The sequence below is a fragment of the Vipera berus genome, assembly GCF_964194415.1.
Source record: "Vipera berus genome assembly, chromosome: 1".
NCBI classification, from domain to species: Eukaryota; Metazoa; Chordata; class Lepidosauria; order Squamata; family Viperidae; genus Vipera; species Vipera berus.
Window position 1 is genome coordinate 258,493,246 of NC_138202.1, and position 18,125 is coordinate 258,511,370.

Sequence of the window (18,125 nt, forward strand, 5' to 3'; positions counted from 1 at the left end):
TGAAAATGATTCCTCACATAAGGAAGATAACAAATGTTTTTGTTGGATTCCTTTTTTTGCTTCCTTATTTAATTGACAAAGATTACTTTCTTTGTTCTTCCTTTTTTTATTCTGATTAAATAAATTTCTCATTTCTCATAGGCAAAATTAATAGAGGTTCAAACATTGGTTAATCCCAGTTTGTCAAGACAGCTATAATTGTATTGCTACTTGTTTACATGAACTGAAGAACATGCAAATGTGAGCTTATTCACACAATAGGGCTTTTCTTCTTCCATGTCATCTTTAAGTACATGGAGGAATTGTGCTTTCATGTAATGATGATCATAGCAGTGTCACCAATAGGACATTTTTTGTTAAATATGGTTTAAGTATACCAAAGTACAGTAGCTATAAAACATAATTGACCCAGGAAATTAAACTTAACCTGATTTCAATAATTTGCTTAGGTCATTCTCACTGAAATTAAAGAGAAATATTTAAAGTGGCTTGGCTTTTCTCAAATAAGTATAGCTTCTAAAAAATATTAGATTAAAAACTAGTAAAACAAAATTCAGATTACAAATACTTTCCAATTTTTGTATACAGTATGGTGCTCTTTGTTTTCTTTGCAGCTCAGCTTTATTATTCCCTGGACAAAATTTTCTAAATTCCCTCCTCTTATCTTTTTAGATAATGATGATTGATGGTTGATAGTGGGACATCAAAGTTTCTGAATTCATCTCAGTACATAATGGCATACCCTGCAAGTTCTTGAATTAGTTCTTTATTAGCCATAATAATATGAAATGGCAAATAGGATTGTAAGGATAGTATATGCACCCATATTCCTAAAAGCGTAGCTACACATTATCTATGAATCCTTATAAATAAATCTTAGTAGTACTTTTTCTCCACAAAACAGCCACTTATTGATGAGATGAGTAAGCATAACATTGGAAGGGCAAAAGAAAAGCTTTATTTTCTTCCACTCTGTCATCTCTCTACTATAATTTTCCCCAGAAATTTTTTTGGTTTGGTTAACATGCACCTGTGTGCAATAGGCAGCTAGGATCTGAATTCAGGTATATGCCATAGAGACAATATAATCCCATTAACTGAGAACTCAGTCTTTAATGCATGAGTTCTCCAAAGAAGAGTGCTAAGAGCATGTATAATGGGACAAAATATTTTTGAAAGAAGGATATTTATTTATTTATTTATTTATTTATTTAGTTACATTTATATACCGCCCTTTCCCTGAGGACTCAGGGCGGTTTACAGGGAATTAAAAAATCCAACATACAAAAGTTAAAACCGAATTAAAAAATATTAAATTGACCCTGTACACAATTAAAACCCCAATTAAAAATTTCTCCTCAGCCTGGGCCCGAGAGCTCAAAGAGCCAGGTCTTCAGGCCCCGGCGGAATGATCGGAGGTCGGGGGCAGTTCTCAGCTCCACCGGCAGCTGGTTCCAGAGGGCAGGCGCTCCCACTGAGAAGGCCCTATCCCTGGGTGTCACCCGCCGGCAATCTCTCACCGGTGGAACCCTGAGCAGACCCTGAAAGGATATGCATACCGTAATAGTTCTATGATACAAAATTAGAATATACAACAGAACTAGGGAGCTTGATTTAATTGATACAACTGTCAATTATGAATAAATGCAAAACCTTCCTAATCACATAACTTTTCCATGGGAAATAAGTCCAGCAGTTAGCTTGATGAACTCAAGAAATCGCCTATATTTTCTCTCTTCTAATTTCCCCTTCACTGCTCTAATTCTCCCTTTTCCTTTCTTTTACATGCAACAAAACTTATAACAATGGGTGAGTGGCTCCTGTCCTGTTTAGAGTAGAACACAACCACATACTTTCCTTTTTACATGGTAGATGACTCTATTGCAGTGTTCCAAGAATTGAAGGACCTCTTCAAGAAGAATGCTACTGTGGAATCGTTTATTGAATGGCTGGACACTGTCATTGAGCAAAGAGTTATTAAGGTAAGACTAAAGTTGAAAATAAATGGCTTCCACTGGTGCCTGTTTATAAACTGATTTTCTGGATATTGCCTTTATGATCAGCACCCTTTTTTCTTATGAAATCTTTTTTTTTCATCCAATTGTAAATAGTTGCAATTTTCAGGCCTCCGTAAAATCCTCCAAAGTCTGGTTCCAGAACATCTCCCAAAGTTTTCACCACGGTGTAATTTTTACAGAATGGAAAAAAATATTAAATATATCATATTAGCAGTATTTGAATTAGTTTAATATTAATTTTACATTTAAAGTAATTTAAATCAAGTCTAGGATTTTTGGCCTGGGCCTCGTCTTTTTTTTTTTCCTTGTCCTGTTCTGATGCTACCTACTATTTAAAGAATAGCCCTAAGAATGCTACGTAAGGGTGAAAAACATCCTTGGCCCCCAAATTAAGCATGAATGTTTAGATTTGCTTTATTGCTGTGATAGAGGTGTATTTCCATAGCACTTCAGATGTTTATGAATTCATCTAGCATTATATATATGTATATTTCAAAATATTTGTGTATAATTAATACTTTTGAGTTGTAAATGCAAATTAATCTTGCATTTATATTCTATACAAAGGAAATGAAGGGTGTTCTATGCCTTCTCCTTTAGTAACCTGCAGCCTACCTCATTTCTCATATATCAATTAAATTCCAATATTTAATTCTTCCCATAGAGCTATTTCTTATAAAGCACATAGAGAGGCTAAAGGATGATGGACAGAGATGTAACAGTGAGGGAAGAAGAGGCACTGTCTGTCATATCCTGCTAATAAAATAATTGCTACTTTCACTCAGCTTCTATCATTTTACAAAAATAAATAAATAAATCAGAGAATAAAATGATATTCCCAGGTTTGCTTAGTTAATCTTTAGATACTCATTATTTTAAAAAGCACTGGAGGAAAATTGCCCATCAATTAATATCTATTATGAAACACTGTTCTAGAATAAACATGTACAATATTCAGTGTTTTCTAGCCACGTCTGGAAAAAAGGACTGAACAATTTACTATATGAATCAAGATTAGAGAGTAAGGGGTAATGATTTACAGAGCACATAATCCTTCCATTGCCCTCGGCCTTCTGTTTGGTGAAAAGGGGTAGGGCCTCTCCACAATACCAAATGGCTTCTTTTGTTTGCTGTTTGCGAAAGTGGCACTTTATAATTTCACCACAAAGAGCTGAAGTCTGATGTCTTATTCAGTGCTAGAGGATTATCCAAAATGAGCATGTGAACACTGTTTGACCCTATTTATCCATGTGAAATGGGTATATATACCACTTTTCAGGGTATCATAAATGGCTTATAAACTATTTTTACGAAGGGTTTTGTGTTACACACAAAACATATTTACAAGTTCAAAAACATTTTTATAAGCCAATAGTTTGAAGGAGTTTAAAATGCAACATAGCATTTTAATCAAATAAAGATTTAAGGCCAATTTAGGTCCACTGAGATGGGTGGGATGTTGCATACAAACTTTGGGGTAGAGAAGATGGGCCTACAATTGGAAGGGTCTGTCTTTAGTCCTACCAGATTGATTGGAGATCTAAAAGAGGATCTCTAGTACATGCACTCTGTCAATGGAAGCCTTGGTATGATCACTGCTATCTTTTTAATATATCTGGAGTCAGACTATTCACTGATTTAATCTTCAGCTATATGATACTTGATTAACTGTTTATATGTAGTACCAAACCATACTGAATAACCTAAACCTATTGCCTCTCCTATCCAATTTTGAGCTTCCATTTAATGTTAAATCAAGGAAGATAATAGAAGAGATAGAAGAGTAAAATTTAACAAGGAAATATATCATATTCACAATGCAATTATTCTAAGAACTGAAGTACATGCTTCTGTGGTTACCAATTCAGTCTTTCATCCTTGGTTAATGGCAATAATTGGTGAGTAATTTTCAAAGCATACAGAGGAATAATTTGAAAAACTTGCCATTCACTTATGTCTTGATCCAAATCAGGCCTTTCTCTAATGGTGGATATTGAAATATTCAATATGTGCATGTTATATAGCAGGGGTCTTCAAACTTGGCCCTTTTATTACTTGTGGACTTCAACTCCCAGAATTCCTCAGCCAGGCCAAGTTTGAAGACCTCTGTTATATAGTGAAGTGCAATGCAAACCTGAGGTGCAGGATCATACTGCTAATAGATGCATCTGTTGAGACAAAAGCTTGGCTTCAGAAGAGAAAACCCAGCCTCTCCTTTCTACCTCCTTGTCAACTGGCTGTTTCCAAGTCAGGATTTCAAACTATGGAAGCCTCAGAATGGCCTTCCCCAGCCTGGTATTTCCCAGATGGGCTGGATTAGAATGGCCAAATGTGACTGAGAATTCTGGGAGATTTTCTCTGAGACAGCTGAAAGGCACCAGATTGGAAAAAGCTGCTCTAGAGCAGGGTTCTTCAAACTTGGCCCTTTTATGACTTGTGGACTTCAATTCCCAGAATTCCTCAACCAGGCACACTGGCTGAGCAATTCTGGAGTTGAAGTCCACAAGTCATAAAAGGGCCAAGTTTGAAGACCCCTGGTCTAGAGAATGTGTAACATTGCAGATGAGGAAAAAGAGGAGAGAGTTTGGAATGACGAGAAGAAAACTAAAAGTGTACTAGGTATGGATAGTAAGAATGTTGCTTTCTTGCATGTGTAGCATTCAGATCTTGTGAGATTTTCAGGAGATACAGAGTTAAAGCACATTTTGTTCCCAATACATTATGAAAAAGCCAAGACTTCTTGCAGACCAAAAATTCTACTTTTTGTCATGCAAACTTAGTATTATTTTATTGCAAAAGTTGTGACTCCGTCCTAGGTTCTTTGCTTGTTTTATCCTTATAAGCAAGCTTGAACCTCTCTCCTTCACACAATATTATTCTTAGTCCTTGCATATTCTTCCCACAAAAGATTTTGAACTTCCATTGTAAATATCACTTCCCTATTCTTTCACCAAGATATAGTTCAGGGGTAGGCAACCTCGGCTCTTTTATGACTCATGGACTTCAACTCCCAGAATTCCTGAGCCATGCTGGCTCAGGAATTCTGGGAGTTGAAGTCCATGAGTCATAAAAGAGCCGAGGTTGCCTACCCCTGGTATAGTTCATCATTGAGAATGAAGTTTCTGATCCCTGAGCTTATATCCCTGAACTCCATGCCAAGTAATTTCTATGATTTTTTTCCTCCTTGACAGAGTGTATGAAAGATAGTTGTAGAAATTTTCTAGCTAGAAAAGATGGATTCTACACATATTGAATCCAAAAACAAACAAAAAAAATCAAATGTGAAGTCCAATTTATTAATGGGAGAGAAAAATGAGTTTGCTTATTTTTGGATAATTCCTGATATCTCATTTCATTTTTGAAACTTTCATATTTTTTAAACCAGCATTTGCTCTTTATAACAGCAACTGCAGATAGTAGACCACTGCCAACCTTTATCAGCACTTCTTGTGGTCATTTTTAGTTTTTTTTCCCTTACCATCCATTTCAAAGGGTCTGAAATGCAAAATACCAGTTTAAAATACTGAACTTTACCAGCACATGTAGACTTCAAAATATTATACATATACTATTATATACACTATGATAGAGTTGCTGAGGACACGCAAATATTTACAAGATATATTAAACAAAATAAAATTATATAACAGAATAATCCTATTGTTTTTGATTCATTAAGTTGTTCTTCCACTGCTAACAAAAGGAAGCAGGTGGAAAGCCAATCCATTTATTTAATATTACTCAAAAAGTCACAGCTCTATTATTACCCCTGAGGCAAAGTGTTTTAAAAGCAACTCCTCTAAATTGCTTGTGAACTCTCAGAAAGATCCCAACCCATACTAAGAGAACTCTTTGGGGTAGAAAATTTAATTTCAAATTCCTGATTGCTTAATATATTTTATAGGTTTGAACTCTCAGGGCTTCTCTAAACTGCCTAGTTGTCACTACTATTTTTCTTTCCCTGAGCTAATTACATTTCTCTGAGCTTACTGTTTTTTTTTTAAATATGTCCAGTGGTGCACTGCTTTAGCATCATTGAGGTGAAAGTGTTTCATTCCCATTCCAAAATAGCCCAGTCACTATTCATGGAAGGAGATGGTTAGAAACAGATGAACTCGTGTGAATAATCTTTATGCAAATGCATAAAGTCATTAGTCAACACACAGTTTTCTAGGGAGGCCATCATAAGAAAGAGACAAGTGAACTGATCTCAAAAAATGCCGCACTGTTGTGATTCAGGGTCAGCCTGTGGGTTCGGCAGTTGGGTCGGACGACTCAGAGGAGGAGGGGGGTGTTGAAGACCTTGCTGAGGGGGTTGAAGATCTTGCTGATGATAGCCCTCAGCCAGGCTCCTCCCACTTGGTCACCACGGAGACCCAGCTGTGTGAGCCTGACAGCATGGATGAAGATGACCCACAGCTGGCCCTGTTCAAGGACGCCCGACGCAGGAGGCAGTCAATTAGGAGTAGACAGAGGAAGGCAATGGGGCTTCTCGGAAGGAGGCAGAGAGAAGCCACGCCCTGAACTCTATATAAGGGGAATGTCTGGGAGGGCTGGTTTGCTGAAGGCAACCGCTCGGATGGTTCATGTTTCTTAAAGCTCCGGTTTCTTGGTTTGTGTCTTGTTTGTTTTTGTAGCTATAAATTTGGCAGGCGTAGTTCCAGCCTCTTGCCATTTGTGGAGGGGTTGTCCCTGCCTTTTCTGCAGGGCCGGTAGCAGGCTGGTACAGAACACGCACAATGACAAGAATGTAGAATCTGCTTTAAAATATAAAAGATTCAAAACCAATATTTTCTCCTTTTAGGCAAGCAAGCAGAACGGTCGGTCTCTAAAGAAGAGAGCCCAAGACTTCCTTCTCAAGTGGAGCTTCTTTGGAGCTCGAGTAATGCATAATCTCACTTTGAACAATGCATCCAGTTTTGGTATTTGATTCTTCTCCAATTCTTTTCTTTGTTTATAATGTTAAAAATGACTGGATCTGGTAGGGTCTGTAGGGAAAACATTCTGGAAAATCTTCCTCCTGCATCCAAATGGGGGAGGAAGTTGGGCAATGCTCAGAAAGTTGGGAATACTTCCGTTCTAAGCTCCTTTCTTCCCTCCTCTGTGTCATATGGTCTTATAATCCCATGTTTCTCAATCTTAGCAATTTTATGATTGTCTGGATTTCAAGTGGCTGGGAAAATCTAGAAGTTGAAGTCAAAACATCTTAAAAGTTGCTAAGGCTGAGAAACACTCCTATAGATCATATGCAATTTACTCTTTGCTTCCCAGTTCAAATAACTACACAAAAATACATTGATGCACAAGAAGAGAGGGCTGAAATGCACATATAGAAATAAAACATTGCTTTATTAACCAGAAAAAAGAATGTAGACTTTCCTATGATTGATGATAGTAAAGGAGTTGGAAGCCACGTGGTTTGCTTCCCCTACCTTTGAAAATCTTCATTCTTTACAATAGGTGTATAAACTCATTTGAAGTCTTAAGACACCTTTTTCCTGTAAATTCCTTCCTCAAACCCTATAAAATTAAAAAGTCCAATGACATCAACAACTATGCAAACTGCAGCTCCTAAAAGATTTTTTTTAAATAATAATAATTGTGCAGCCCCTGTAAAAATAGCTGTTGATCCCCATGCATATCTTTTTTCTTTTTCCTTTGACTCACATATGAGGGCAATTTGGAAATAAACCTCCATTTGGTTATCAATAACAGACATTCGCAGATACAGAACTTTTATTATACACATTAGAAAACTACAACATTGTGTTACTTTTTGATGTAATTGCCATTCAAATTGAGGCACTTGTCAAAATCTGGGCTATAGGGAGGATGATCAAAAACATCCCAATGGAACTGCTTCAAAAGTTCTTGGGTGCATTTAGCAGTGTTTGGGCGAACATTATAGTGAACCAACGCCACATGGGAGGGGTGCCATAGAAAATCCCACCAAATATGAAATTGCCAAAGGAGTACTGCTAGTGAAGCTCAACCATCAATTCAGAAGTCTACTGTGAAACATTACAAAAACTCATCCACAACAAGCGTTGGGGCATGCTGACTTCCGGTATGTTTTTTGTTCACGATAATGCTCACCTGCAGATGCACCCAAGAACTTCTGAAGCAATTCCATTGAGATGTTTTGGATCACCCCCCCCCCATAGCCCAGATTTGGCGCCAAACGACTACTACTAAGAAATTTCAAACCTTGTGAGACATTATGACAAGTGCCTCAATTTGAATGGCGATTATGTCAAAAAAGTAATGAAACGTTGTAGTTTTCTAATGTGTATAATAAAAGTTCTGTATCTGCGAGTGACTTTCATTAATAACCAAACAGAGATATGTATATTTCCCAATTGCCCTCATACTTTCTTGTCATGTGCAAGTTACCACATCTTCATTCACAGAACTGGTTTATCATGTGGAAGGGATAAGTATGATTTCTCTGTCTTAAACATAACATGAATTCATCCCCATGCCATCCAAACCTTCATTTTTTATGTGAAAAGAGGAGACACCTGGTTCTAACAACAGATATCATTAGTGGATGGGAGTGTTATACAAACAACTAGATGTTTAGTAGAGAGGACGATATTCTGCCATATGTATAACAATATTATTCCTTTAGAACTCCTGATACATATTTTTACAAATAGGCCATCAAGATTCGGTCAGCTACTTTTCAGTTGTTTAACATTAGGAAAATGCAGCAAATCCATTCTCTTGCATGGATTCAGCGTTACTGTGTTCTCATGTAGGTCTGTTCAAGTATAAAGCATGTCTCACTTTCATCAGTGTTGTACTTTGATGTCATCGGTTGTCAAATAACTTGCAGGACAGTAAACATATTGAGTGAGGTGGGCCAGCATCAAGCAAGATTAGGGTGAGGAGTTAAGCACCATGCTTTGTTGGTCTTAGTAGGTCACTGAAAGTCCAGCCATTATTTGTTTGTTTCACTTGCTCCTTGTGCAGTGTTGAGAGATGGTCAGCAAGATAAGATTATGCACCATCTCTTCACTTTTCTTTCTTTCATTTCAGGTTCATTTCATCTCATTCGCATGCTTTTAGATGAATATATCCTCCTTGCGATGGAGACCCAATTCCACAACAATAAAGAACAAGAACTTCAGAATTTATTGGACAAATATATGAAGAATTTAGGTAACTGGAATTGGTAGTTGGCAATCTTTAGAAATCTGAAGCCCAATGGGGGTGTGCCTGTTTGTTTAATGTTTAGGCAGATAAATGCCTAAACTGAGTGAATATTTGGATATACTTACATGTTGGTCTTTAGAAGAATAATTGTCCCATACTTAATACTGTTATGCTTATTACTTTAAATTTCTAGACATTTCATTCTAAAGCATGTGAACATTTAATAATATTCAAAATATTTGTTACAAAGCAGGCCTGATTAAATTCAATGGCAGGCACTGTTGAATCCATATTTGGGGTTGTATTATTGAAAATGCTTTCAAATTCTGTATGTTTTAATATTTGACCCAAACTATTTCATATTTTATAGGCCAGAATCAGCATTCTACTTATCAATGTGATTGAAGCTAATAAATGTCCATTGCAGACTGTTGAAGAAAAATACTTAAAAAGCAGTTGATCATTTTATTTTTCAAAGGATTTTTAAAGCTTTTCTTAAAAGGAAATAGTATTTTCTAATAGCTAGAAGTGCAATCTGCAATACATTCTGGGCTTTATATTTGTTCTAAATAACTATTAAATGACATCCTCATCTTCATTACAACCTATGTTATTGCAATGTTCAGTCATATACAGCACCTTAATAATTTACACTGGTTAACAGATCTGTTATCACGGTAATTACTAGGTCTCATTCCTAAGCCAACCTGAATGCATTTCTATTCTATATGGTTTATGGATATTTTTAGGTGAAAATCACTGTTACTACTTTCTAAATTACAACAGAAGTAATACAGTACAGTTTCACTAAATTAGTGCTGCCCACAATGCCAACTTCCATCCTTTGCAATCCAAGACAACTGGAGGACTCTTGGTGAAGGAAGGTTGCCTAATCAATCCAGTATTATCAGAGATGATGCCAAATATCTTATCTGCCTGTGTGGGCATCCATTATTTAGGCAAGGAAAAGTAAAGGATGAAACTTGCATGACAATATCACCATGCAAATTGCCGCAACTTACATCCTTTGTGTAATATTAAAGGCCTGCAGACTAAAACATATGAAGAACAGTTGCAGGATTTGGGAATGGCCAGTCTAGAGAAAAGAAGGACTAGGGGCAACATGATAGCAGTGTTCCACTATTTGAGAGGCTGACACAAGGAGAAGGGGATCAATTTATTTTCCAAAGCACCAGAACGCAAGACAAGAAACAATTGATGGGAACAAATCAAGGAGAGAAGCAACCTGGTATTAAGGAGAAACTTCCTAACAGTGAGGACAATCAACCAGTGGAACAACTTTCATTCAGACATTGTGGGTGCTTCATGACTCGAAGTTTTTAAGAAGAGACTGGACAACCACTTGTCTGAAATGATACGGGGATTCCTGTTTGAGCAGGGGGCTGGATTAGAGACCACCTAGGTCCCTTCCAGCTCTATTCTGATTGATTGATTGAATATGTCAAGATGCAAGTATGGAGTGGTAGCGTTTGTAATCACCATGCACAAATCAGCCTTTGGGGGTGGTTTTCTGCAGATGAAGAAGATGAATTTCTGTCTTGTTTCCTGGTCTATATTTCATACTACCAAACCTTTGTTATTTTCTCCAGATGCCAGTAAAGCCACCTTTACAGCATCCCCCAGTTCGTGTTTCCTAGCAAACCGCAACAAGGCTGTTCCAATTGCTAGCGATGCCTCAGTGAAAAACGAATGCCTGGTAGAGCAAACCTATTTCTCTTTGTCATCCAGTCATCATGGTAGCATATCGTCTGTCCTGAACCCATGCCCTGCAGGAGACAGTGAGAATATGCAACACACAGGTAGGAAACAATGGAGATTCCGGCTCTTGATCAGTTCTTTTTAAGTTGCCAAAAAGAATCGCAGAAGAACAACACTTGAACACTCGTGACTGTTTCTTGTTGCCTGGTTTTAGAAGGAAAAAAACACACATCTGTTTGTTTTTTCCAGGTCAGACAGACCTCTCTCAGAGCACTGCCCACCTTATCACTCCGCCCATTTCTCCAGCCATAGTCAGCCGAGGAAGTGTTATCAACCAGGGGCCGATGGCTGCCAGACCATCCAGTGTAGATCCATCATTATCTGCACACTCCCACTGCTCTTCTTATTCTGAATGTCTCTATCAGACAGTGCCACAAACGAACCAGAACTTTTATGGAGCCAGTGCCAATTATCCAGCCATGTTCAGGGCCCAGACACATCCGCCTTTGGGATCCTGTCCCCAGAGGGCAGAATCTAGCCTTTGCTCAGCAGCCAATGAGCAGCAACGTTTCTCCCGCGACTACTTCAATAGCAGTTGTGCTGTGTCTTCATATAGTACCCGTTCCCTTCCTCTCTACGGAGCCTCTTCAGCTGCACAGGAGACACATTGTATGCAAATTTTGAACAATGGGAGCTGCAGCTTTGTGAACAACACCACAACGAGTTCTTGTCAAGGATCATCATATTCCACAGCTGCTTCTAATGGTATTAATCATTTTCAGAATGTTACTTTATTGTCTTTGATCTAGAGTTCAGTCTAGTATTCTTGTTGTCCTTGGAGTAGTTCACATGTGGATTTTAACTTTGTGTAAGCATGTGCAGATATTTTTAAAGTCACCTATTTAATGAAAAATTAATGCAGAGATATGATAAAAGTTGAGAAAAGAATAAGTTAATTGATCCATCTCATGGGTTTATGTGAAAATCTAGCATGCACACACACACACACATTCACTCACACACACACACACACACACACATATACACACATACACACACATATCTATGGTTGCTGAATTAAACAAGGATTACCTGTACTAAAGTATGTGCTCATCACATTTGATAGTGAATATTTCAGTTTATTGTTTGCAATAATCACTTTTGTGATACTTTGCCATGTAGTTGATCATTCTATTATTCAGATGTACACATATTTAAGAGAGAAAGACTGTTTCATAAGAGCATATAAAATGCTCTCTCCAACCGGTGTCTTCCTGAGGGATTGCATCTCTGTAATCCACAGTCAGCATCTACTAGTATGGTTGGTTTTTGTATCAACTGTGGATTAAAATTTTGATTTTGTTAGCCATGACTAATATTTAAGGTTTAAATTGTTGCCAAATATCTCCTGATTGATAAAATGGATGCAGTAATTTATTTATTTTTTCAAAATGATACATCATGGCAATTCCTTTTTTGCTAAAACGTCCAATCTATATTTTGTAAATCCTCATTTCTTCTGATATCAAAATACAAGACTATTACACATTATATATAATATATTATAATATAGAATATATATGATATACCTTATCTATAAGTGTCAGAAACATAAGTAATAGTACATAAATATAAGAATGATGATATCTTTAGCTGGAAGAGCATCTTTGTCCCCTATTTATAACAATACAAAGGCATATATACTTTAAACTTGAAACATAACTTTTTTGTTTAAATTTATTTAACGAAACTAATTAATAGCTTTATTTTTTTTAAAAAAACACTAAGTTTTACAGGGTATGTGCTTATACAATATTGTCTGTGGTTCTAGATGTTTACTCACTTATTGTCAATCTCCTTTTAACAGGGTTCTATGAAAATAATACAAACTATTCAGATTCCCACAGATTTGAGTCATTGGTAGATCAGCATGTTTCTGTCATCAGCAGCATAAGCAGCTTTCGCCCGTTGCCTCCATACACTGACATTCATGATACACTCTGCATCTTAGAGGATACAGGAAGGAAACAGGGAGCATCTTATTATCCAGATGCCTCCATCGCTGGTCAAAACTCTATAAGTAAGTAAAACTGAAAGTGTTAGTGTGGCATGGATACCCTTTTCTTCTGAATTCATGCCTAGGGTGAATATGAAAGGGAGAACTGTGTTGGTTAACCAGGCTCACAACCTCCACACAGCAGCCAAAGTTACCTAATAATTCCTCAACCTATCTAATCTTGGATCAAAAAGCTAAGGGTATCCGGAGCTGATTAGTACTGAAACAGAAGGATAAATTATGCTGCAGATTGGCATCGGTAGGGTATACAATAAAAGTATGTGAATCTGCATAAAAGTCCCCTAAAATGATATTCAATAAAATATATTTGTTCTGTTTTAGTGAAGTCTCTTTGCTGCCTTAAATCCTGTCTATGTTTCTTCCAGTAGACAACTTTAGGGATGTAAATAGTTTCTAAAGCCAAAAGAGGGTTTAGTGGTGGCTGAAGAACAAAGAAATGATACTTTAACACACAGGCTCACACCATGAAAGTTAGTGACACATGGTGATGATCCCTTTGCTTATTTCTACTCTCTGAGATCATTTTCCCATTTCAGAAAAATCAAAACAGCTGACTTGGGAATCATTAAAATTGTTATTAGATTACATTCTCCAATTCAGTGCATAATTAGTGTAAATCTTGGCATATTAGTATTTAAAAAATAAAATCCAGATTGGAGGATGACCTTGCTAGAGCTCTATTAAAAGCTATGAAATCGTTTCCTTTTGTTCTTTTTTAGAAGCACCACAAAGAGTAACTCTTGTCATTTTCTTTGTAGCTTCAGAAATGCTGCCTGCTTTGCCTACAAATTCCTCTCAATGCATGTATAGCCATTCTCGACAATGCCCTTCTCAGGAGCCAATGGACTCTTCTGGACAAGCTAACAATGAGATGGTGTCATCCTTACCACCAATTAATATTGTCTTCATGGGAACTGCTGCTGGAGGCACCTGATTTTCAGTTCTCACTTACTTCCTCCACTTAACAACTTTTTTCATCAGAAAAGTTTTACAAATTGTTTTTAAAGAGTGTCCAGAAAGATTTTACGGTGCATGCTTAAATAATATTGGACTTCTCAGTCTGAGTGCAAATTATTTCTTATATGTAAATGAGAATATACTTGCAAAGTGGTTTTCTTCTTATTGCTGACTGGGTTTAAATGCACATTTAGAGTACGTTCGTATTAAATAGTGTTTCATTCTTCCAGCAAAACCAATAATTCTTTTTTCTCTCATTGCAATTTCTCTCTCTTTGATACACCACCTACATTCTGGAAACTCTTTGGATTGCACAGGTGGACCTGAATGTGATGCCTACTCCAGACTTAGAAACACAGATGCACTTTCATGATACATTTGGTGATCTTTTCCTAGTCCAGCATCCTCCTGAGGGATAGGAATATCAAATCAATTTTAGATGGACAGGAATATCAAACAACTTTAACCTGCTTGGCAGGGATTTAGGAAGTTGTTTCGCAGAGTTTGAAGCCACCAAATTAAGAAAGCCCTTCCTAAATCATTTCACAATACTAAGACACAGCATATTTTGTGATTTTGCTCCCAAGCAACAATCGTAGCCCTTCTTCCCATCCTTTCAGTTAGGCCTGAAATTACACTGTTTCATTAAATAGTTATCAGTTCTCCAAGTGTCATGCCTTAGGAGAGGGCAGTGGCAAACCACTTCCCAAAATGTGGCTTAAAAAGCTAACAGTAATATTTAATTACAAGTAGGTAAAATAGCAGTAATGATAACAATAATGATGCATGATGATGATGTGATAATGTATGGATCCTGGGTAATTGCCTATGTCTACTTTATGTTCTCTTATATTATTCTAATATTTTGTAATCTATAGTTGTTATGGACATGGCAGCTGTAGTTTTCCCAGTCTGGTAATTTTTAGAAGTTTCCTTGTTAGATACATTTTTTAATCAAAATACGTGTGGTTCACTATGATTTCATGATTTTATTTTATTGTTAACCCATATATTACCCACATTTTGCCCCTTTTTCATTTCCTCTCTTAGGATATTTCACTTTCTCTCTTTGTCAGCATAACTGGGACAAAAATATTCAGAACAAAGATACAAATTTTTGTCTGGATACTTCATAGGGCATTGCTCTGAATGGACTTTGCAGTGGAAGATATGATTTTGATATCAATAGCTCTCCACCTTTATTAACTCAACACTCTTATTGTTGTAAAGACACACAATATTTTTTAAAAGTGCCAGAATTTCAGTGTAGCAGCTTCATTAATTTGACATTAGCAGTACAACCTACTCTTACAGTACTTAACAGTAGAACCCACATTTGTTCAATAAAGTCATCATTATTATTTAACACACCACAAAATTATTGTTATGAATATTTACCTGTGGAAGGTTTCATGTATGTCTTTTTGTTTATAAATGTATTTTTAACATGCTTCAGTCTTCTTATAGAACTGCCATGAGTTCAGTAGAGCCTTAAAAATTCAATATTCAAATGAGTCAGCTTGCACCCAGGAGAAGTTATATGAAATATCTATATATAGGCATTATGAGTGAATTTGACAATCAAACTCAGGTTTTGAATTGAACTTTTGCTTCTGTCTATATAAAATAATTTCACAGCAGAATTTAGAAGTTCCACAGATTTCTATGAAAACTATTTCTAAGCAATCTAAGAAGGGTGTATGCCAATGGACTTGCATTGCTTTGGATATTGTCCTACAGAATATTCAGTGGCAAGCTATCTTATTTTTTTCTTTTTTCAAAATTTAAAACTTTATGAGCCCTATTTGCTTTAGCATCCAATCCATATTCCCCAACCTCAGGACAAGTAAAATTAATATACTTGCCACTTCTCTCTATTTATTAAAAGCAGTGCTCTTTTGTCTTGTATATACTTTCAGTTTTGTAAAATCAAAGAAGCACTAGTTAATAGACATATGTTCTTTTTATTTATTTGAATTACAGAATTTGCAATTCTGTTTGCCAAGTTGTCAGATCTATGTGTTCTACCTCCTACAGAAATGTTTACAAGGCCAGTTTTTCAAACCCCCAAAATAAAACTTATGTTGTCTAATCTTATGGATTAAAAATCTCATTTCAGGTATTAATTGAGTCACAACCTCATTTCTCCTTTTGTCATTCTCTGACTAGTTAAGCGTCTCTTTTACATGATAAAGGAAATACCAACGTTGCATACTGAGCTTGCTTGTAAGTGTGGTATGTTTACCACACCTCAGAAATTTCAAAATTGTGAAGATGCACCTAATAAATTAGAAACACATTTATATGGATTCTTAAGGTAAAGGTAAAGGTTCCCCCGCACATGTGTGCTAGTCGTTTCCAACTCTAGGGGCTGGTGCTCATCTCTGTTTCAAAGCCAAAGAGCCAGCGCTTGTCCGAGGACGTCTCCGTGGTCATGTGGTCGGCATGACTAGACGCCAAAGGCACACGGAACGCTGTTACCTTCCCACCATAATAGTCCCTATTTTTTCTACTTGCATTTTTACGTGCTTTCGAACTGCTAGGTTGGCAGAAGCTGGGACGAGTAACAGGCGCTCACTCTGTTATGCAGCACTCGGGATTCGACCCACCAAACTGCCAACCTTCTGATTGACAAGCTCAGCGTCCTAACCCACTGAGCCACCACGTCCCTCATATATGGATTCTTAGCTGTATGTTAATACATTTCAGCTTCCACAATGTGTTTAACATCCAGATATGAGATGAGATATTTACCAGTTATCAAATATACAGTAGAAGTGACACAACAAAGGTTAAATGTCAGAAGAAGCAGATAGCAGAATATAGTTACTATTTAATCCAAAATAAAGATGCTAGGATATATAAATTATTTTATAAACTGTTCTATAGTAAGCATATAAAATGCAGGGTGTTTCCCAAATACATTAGTATTTTAGAATAACCTCGCAAGAGACAACTGAATATACCAGGGGGATTTCATTCTACTAAACTGGCACAAGGAGATCTGCTTCCTGTCCTCTCAGCTTAGTTGATTATTATCCTTGATCAAATAAAAGGCCACATGTTCAGATTGCCCTGGTGCTCTGGTTGCTATAGAAAAGGCAGATACATAGTTAAATTCTGCTTTTAAAAAGAGATTGATTTTGAGAGCTTTTTTGTATTCATTGTGTGCTGTATATCTTTGCACGAAAAGCAAGTTAATAGAGAATTTCTCCCATTGTATCGGGGTTTTACTCAGCTCACCTCATTGAATCAAAAGGTAAAAAAGGAAAAAATAACACCAAACTCGTATGCACATACAGCACGTGCAGAAGAGTGGCCAAACTACTGTATAGAAATAAATATCTATGAAAGTGAAATGTAAAATGGGCATTCATTCTGTTTTATGTTTTCACACCTTCCAACCCAACATAAATTTGGAACAAAATATATAAGGGCCCTTATCAGTAGGATAACTCTCTGAAAACTGAACTGAATCAAATTTGTGCAGAGGGTTAAGCTAGCAAAGACTGAATTTAAAATGAGTTGACCTAGGTGGGGGGTGTCTTCTCCCAAAGAGAATCCAGAAAAGAATTCCTCAATGCATTTTTATTTTTTTAAAAAATATATTCATTTTATTTCTAAAGCCACCCAATCACTAACAATTCAAGACAGTGTACAAAAGTGCATTGCCAATTGCCCCATCACAGTTTTGGGGTGGCTTGAATGAAAATTATTTCCTATAGACCTGTGGTGGTGAACCTATGGCACGGGTGCCACAGGTGGCATGTAGAGCCCTCTCTGTGGGCACGCGCACCGTCGCCCCCGTCCTAGGCCTTCAGCTGGATTTTATAAAACCTTTTCGCTTTAGGCCTCCGCCGCCGTGTGCAAGAAAAATAAGGTTCAAGCAATCAATCAATTTCAACTTCTTGCGGGGAAAAAAAGTTTTCCCAAAGTTGGAATTGCTTGAACCTTTTAGTCCCACCCAGTCTGCCGTTACCTCTGCAGTCACACCCACCCAAAGGGCCATGCCCACCCAAAGAGCCATGCCCACCCGGCACCCGATAATACATAAGTGGGTTTTGGGTTGCAGTTTGGGCACTCAGTCTCTAAAAGTTTCTCTATCACTGCTATAGACTCTTCTCACCCACTACAAAAGCAATCTCATGGTGTACATTTCGACATCAGTTTTTAAAATAAAGTTTTTCTGCTTCAAA

The 18,125-nt window shown here is 37.0% G+C and overlaps 1 protein-coding gene across 1 annotated transcript in view; it reads left to right on the forward strand.

The window, feature by feature from the left end:
• Positions 1-16,193, forward strand: part of RFX6 (regulatory factor X6) — a 46,823-nt gene extending 30,630 nt beyond the window's left edge. The window contains exons 13-19 of the mRNA XM_081335352.1: positions 1,873-1,982; positions 6,823-6,940; positions 9,060-9,182; positions 10,787-10,996; positions 11,145-11,660; positions 12,763-12,975; positions 13,731-16,193. Of these exons, the coding sequence (XP_081191478.1) occupies positions 1,873-1,982; positions 6,823-6,940; positions 9,060-9,182; positions 10,787-10,996; positions 11,145-11,660; positions 12,763-12,975; positions 13,731-13,906 (1,466 nt within the window). The 3' untranslated portion in view covers positions 13,907-16,193. The remainder of the gene's footprint in view (positions 1-1,872; positions 1,983-6,822; positions 6,941-9,059; positions 9,183-10,786; positions 10,997-11,144; positions 11,661-12,762; positions 12,976-13,730) is intronic.
• Positions 16,194-18,125: the final 1,932 nt, after the last annotated feature.